Raw genomic sequence first — 5439 nt, forward strand, 5'->3', positions numbered from 1 at the left:
GAAATGAGTGGGAATCGGAGCAACACCAACCCCTCACCCAGCACCAGGCCAGTCCCTGGGGGGCTTCCTACCCTAAACCACAGCACTGACTGCAGCCTGTCCAATCCCATCAGGGAAAGGCAGTGATTCCCCCCAGTTCTGCCCACCCCATCACCACCCACAACCCAACGCTCCGAAACCCCGACATTGACACAGCACAGGGCAGAAGCATCAGCAGCTGCCCCAGCGGGCTGGGGGTGGAGGGCACTGGGGTGAGGGCAGCAAAGGGTGGGGGGGGCAGCAGGATGGGAGAGGACAGGCGATTTGGGGATGGGATGGAAGCACCCTGGGAGGGCACAAAGTGGAGGCAACAAGGTAAAAAGAGAGGGAAGGAGGTGAAGGGCACTTAATTCTGGGTGCTAAGGGTGTCTGGTTTCCAAAATTACTGTCTCTTGTCACCATTGGGGTGACAGCAGAGTGATCCTGTGCATTACAGCCCAGGGGCTATATGGGACCCCAGCATGGGGACTGGGCTGCAGCGGCACAGCATGACAAGGGGAGGGCCAGGAGGACAGGTCCTGTGCACCTCAGAAAAGCCAGCAGCACCCACCATTGCTCCGTGGGTCCCTCTACCCAAAACCAGCATGGCCTGAGCCACAGGGAGCCTATGGCAGATGGGACAGGAAGGGACCGGGCATGCAACACCAGTAAAACATGGGAAACCAGACGCCGCCCCAGGAAGCCCTGGGCTGATGCTTGGTGTAGGGACAGGGCCCTAGAGCTGCGTTAAAGAGAAGCACCCTCAGGTGGGGAGAGTCCAGCTGTGCTGTCCTCACAGCTCCCCACTGCAAGAGCCAGGAGACCCCCAAAAGCAGCCGGGGACACCCCCACCCCCCACTGGAGAGGCTGGAGGAGGCTGGGCGGGGCTGGTCAGCAGCACCCAAGGGTGCTCTCTCTTTAACCCCTCGGACTGCGCTCACCAGATCGCTGACTAGAGGGAGAGATTTGCGTCCAGGCTTAATGTCGGGCATGCTGTTAATGCAGCGCAGAAACCTTACTGCCGCCCCCCTGCCGCCAGGGATGGCCAAGCCAGGCCAGAGAAAAGAAAACAGAAAACACAAGCCATGTTAGAGGCAGCTGGGGAGCAGGGCATGGGCACCCGGCAAGCGCCGGCCGGGGCAGGCACACAGCATGGTCCAGCGGGGCGCAGCAGGAGCAAAGCCGGCAGCTGTGTGGTGCAGCGTGTTAGGAGGAACCTCACCAAATCGCTAACTAGGGGGATGGGTTTTCGCTTGCGTATGTCCGGCATGCTGTCTATAATAATCAGCCCGCCACCAGGCCTGCAAGAGAGACGAGAGTCAGCGGGGAAGGGGAAACTGAGGCAGGAAAGGGTCCCCTGCTCTTGCCCTGTAGTCGCTTGGGATTTGGCAGACAGCACTGCAGACTGACCCCTGGGTGGCCTGGGACCCACCTGTGGGACCCCCATCTCCACCACTGCCCCAGCTGGGGCAGGGATCACCAGACTCAAAACTGGGGGGAAGGGGATTCTGGCAGAAAACTGCAATTTTCCCCACTCGAAGATATTTTGCTTCAGTGGTGTGAAAGTGAAATGCAGGGAAAAAGCAGCCTGTTTGGCTTGTTTAGCTTTGGCTTTGCAGCATGGAGTAGGAGAGCTGGGGTTTCCCTCTGGGACACCAAAGGCGAGCACCAAGCCGTTCTGCTGCAAGAGAAACTGAGGCAGCATGGCTGGGGCAGAAACGCCGCTTCACAGCCTCCAGTGCTGTCCACAAGAAAACCCTGGCATGACCTGGGGGGTTCTCAGGGAAACCTGCTGGGTGCTGCTGGGGTTCGCAGCAGGGCCACCAGCAAGGTCGAGACGGGGGCGAGACCCACAGCCCATCTGGGTGAGGGGATCGGGGTTCCCCATGGCACCACTGGAGCCACAGGTGGCAGGGGAGAAGCAGGAAAGGCCACCCCAGCTTAGTCCCATCCCCACCCACTCACCTCCTCGCTCTCCCCCATGGCAGTGGCTGTCAGGGACATGGAATGGTGGCATCTCTGCTGGTTCCTCCAAAAGCACCGCGCGACTAGCATTCAGCCCCAAAATCTGTCCCCCCACATGCCCACAGCTCAGCAACAGTTCCACACACCAATCCTCATCCCGATGAGTTCATTAGTTACATCCTAACGAGGAGGTGAGAGCAGCTGCATGACCCCAAAGAGAGCAGATAGTCCCGGCATCCACACATACTCACCCGCCTTTGAACCACAGGGATTTAGCTTCTCCATCGCCTTCCCCGCGAGCCTGCAAGACACAGGGTGGCCGTCATGGGCACAGCACTAAGCCCCCAGTGCGCGCAGCAGCCCCCCACCACGAACACCCTGCCTGCGCCCACAGCGCTGGGGAGCACGCAAAGGGTTTACGAGGTGGGTGGAGAAAAGCGTGGTCCTAAAATGATGGGGCTGCTTCAGCAAAGAGTTTGCACTGGGAATAAAATACCTTCCCCAGGCTGAGCTTGGCAAGTGGTGGACAGGGTTCAGCGGAGGGGCTGGGGCTGGCAAAGCAGTGGGGCTGGCTGCCCTGGGCAAAAAATCAGGGGTTTTGGGACTGAAGAAGCATCATTGGAAAGGCTAAGCAGGTCTGCCCGGACCCACAGCCAGTGGGAGAGAAGTGCAGGGAAAAGCCAGAGCACACCAGGACGGGGGTGTGTGCAGGGACCATCCCACAGTGCCACCTCCCTTTAGGGGAGAAGGGAGGAAAGAGCCAATTGCACCTCCCTGATGGGGCAATCCCTGCACACACACACACACAGGGAAGCACACGTTGCTGGGTTGGTGCCATTGAACATGCTTACCTGCAGGCAGGCTACACCCCTTCCCTGCAGGGAGGGGAGACGCGGGTGCAAGGGCCATGGTAGTGGACAACTGAAAAGAGAAGCGGTGGGGAGGGGGATCGAAGCCCCAGGGGGCGAATCCAGAGCCAAAACAAAAAGAAAAGATGGAGGATGGAGTCTAAAAACAGAACAAAAAATTGTCAACTCAACACAGAGGAGAGGGCAGAGGGGCTCGCACCAGCACACCACATGCAGCACACACCAGGGGAGGGTCCTCAGTACTCCCTGCCCCACATGGGGGTCCCACTTGGCGTGAATGGGGTTGTGGGGCCACTGCTCTTGGGGCCCCCAGGTTCCCACTGCCCCCAGGGTATGGGACATCCACGGGACGGGGAAGCAGAGGCGTCTGGAAGATGCCCAGGCATGGGAAGGGGCTGTGCCCCCCCACCCCAGCACGCAGCCAGCGCCGGGACCCGGTTGCTCACCTCCTGCAGCTGCATGCAGACCTTGTTGAAGGCTCTCAGCCAGTTGGCTTTGGCTCGTGCTTTGGGGTCCTGCACCTCCGCCTCTGCCTGCTCCCTGCAAGCACACACACCTCGCTCACCACCCAGCAAGGCACTGGGGAGCACAGTCAGCCCCCACACCTCAGACAGGGTTGAGGCTGCAATTTAGGGAACCAGATGGGCCTTGAGCCGGTGTGGCTATGGCAAAAAACTCCTCTTGCTACCAGGAAGGCCTCTAAAAAGGTAGCAGGTCCCCCTGCAAAGGGCTGCGCAGTCAACGTAGAGAGATTAGGAGAAGCCAGGAGTAGACTTCTTCTTTATCTCTATATAATTATGGTTTTTTTAATTGAAGAAGACGCAGTGAGTTCCCACTCCCTTGGGAGACTCTGCCCCGGGAATCCGAGTGACACAGAGGGACCCCTTAGGGAGCAAACGGTCAGGGGGCTGCCGGTGACACAGGCACCAGATTAAACATCCTTGACCCTCCATCTCTCTGGCAGGATGTCCTCTGGCCACTTCCCACCATGCTGGGACCTCCCAGGGCTCAGAGATCCCAACACCCCAGTGGCTCCAAGCCCAGGGGGACCTGTCAGCCCAGACATGCTGCTTGTTTGGGGTTTTTTTCCTCCTCTCTTACAAAATCAAGACACAGAGAAAAAGAAAATAAATCCTCCAAACATCCCAGCCTCCTGGAGAGCCTGGTGTGATGTGACGCTGGAGATGGGTGCCCAGAACTGGCCTGGGACAAGGCTGTCGGGAGCTCAGGAGACACAGCTGCCCAAACCAGCCCTGTGGGGCCTTGCTTGTGTTAAACTGTGGTCCCCAGTGCTAACTGGGGGTCCCCAGTGCCCAGCATGGGACTCCCAAGCCCTCTGCCCAGAGAACAGGCACCACAGGTAGACATGAACTAAAGCCACTCTATCCAGCCCTTGGGCCTGGATGTAATTAAAAAAAAAGAAATAAAAAAGCTTCTTACACATTCTTTTAAACTGGAGATTCCCTAGCTGTGGTCTACAATTTAAACTGAATAAAAGGCTGAAAAAGTCCATTATGCTTCCCTTCTGCACAAAGCAGTGGTGCTCGCCAAACCATGGGAAAATGGACATGTTCAATAATTAAAGGCAGAGACTGGTAAATGAACTTCCCACATGCTGTACCAGGGACCTGGACACCAAATAATTCACCTGTACAGCACAGGCAGCCACGGATGAGTTTTTACCAGTGGCCTAGGGAGAGGATTGCCTCTTGTGAAGGAAATTGCCTCCTCTGACCATGCCAAGCTCTAGGGTACTCCCTTCATCCAGGGAGCCAATAGCTTGAGCCAGAGGAGAGGAATCACAGCCCCAAGCCCCGACTTCCCCCATCCCCAGGTTTGTCCCAGGTTATAAGGATGAAACAGCCTCAAGTTGCCCCAGGGGAGGGCTATATTGGATATTAGGAAAAATTTCTTACTGAAAGAGTGGTCAAGTATTGGAAGGGGCTGCCCAGGGAAGTGGTGGAATCACCATCCCAGGAGGGGGTTCAAAAAATGTGTAGATGTGACACTTGGGGACATGTTTTAGTGGGCATGGCGGTGCTGGGTTGGTGGTTGGGTTTTATGATCTTAGATGGCTTTTCCAACCTTAATGATCTGATGACTCCATACTCCTGCACCCCAGTAGCCCTGGCAGGATCTCAAATGCCCTGCTTAGCACAGCAGTGGTGGTTGGGCCAGGCCAGCTTGCCCAAGGGGGCTGACCCTCACCTGAGTGGCACAAGGTGGGCTTCTCCCACCTCGACACCCCAGGCACCTGGAAAAGCCATGGACAACACAGAACCCTTGACATCACAGCACCAGCCACAGCCCTGGGCCACCTCCAGAGCATCCTCAATGTCAGTAGGCACATCCCATCCCAAGGGCGCTACAGATCAACATCTCCCCCCTACCTCTCATCTGGTTTTGGGGGCTCAGGCTCGGGGGCTGTCTCTTGCAGGGGAGCTTCATCTGCTCCCTGCTGAGCTTGGAGGGACTCTGGTGTTTCCTGAGGGGCAGAGGTATCCTTCTCCTCCTTCCTCTCCTCTTTCCTCTCCTCCTTCCTCTCCTGCTGCTGCGGCTTCAGCTGTGGGACCAGCTGAGGTTGCTG

The 5439-nt window shown here is 57.6% G+C and overlaps 1 protein-coding gene across 1 annotated transcript in view; it reads right to left on the bottom strand.

Annotated features, from left to right (window-relative positions):
• LOC104537324 (protein unc-13 homolog A-like) overlaps positions 1 to 5439 on the bottom strand; it is a gene marked incomplete at its 5' end in the record, with an annotated part of 31010 nt that overhangs the window by 20232 nt on the left and 5339 nt on the right. The window contains 4 exon segments of the mRNA XM_010180159.1: positions 1241 to 1319; positions 2235 to 2284; positions 3299 to 3392; positions 5061 to 5106. Coding sequence (XP_010178461.1) covers positions 1241 to 1319; positions 2235 to 2284; positions 3299 to 3392; positions 5061 to 5106 — 269 coding nt within the window.

Source organism: Mesitornis unicolor, unplaced genomic scaffold (assembly GCF_000695765.1).
Source record: "Mesitornis unicolor isolate BGI_N332 unplaced genomic scaffold, ASM69576v1 scaffold6440, whole genome shotgun sequence".
In the NCBI taxonomy this organism is placed as follows: domain Eukaryota; kingdom Metazoa; phylum Chordata; class Aves; order Mesitornithiformes; family Mesitornithidae; genus Mesitornis; species Mesitornis unicolor.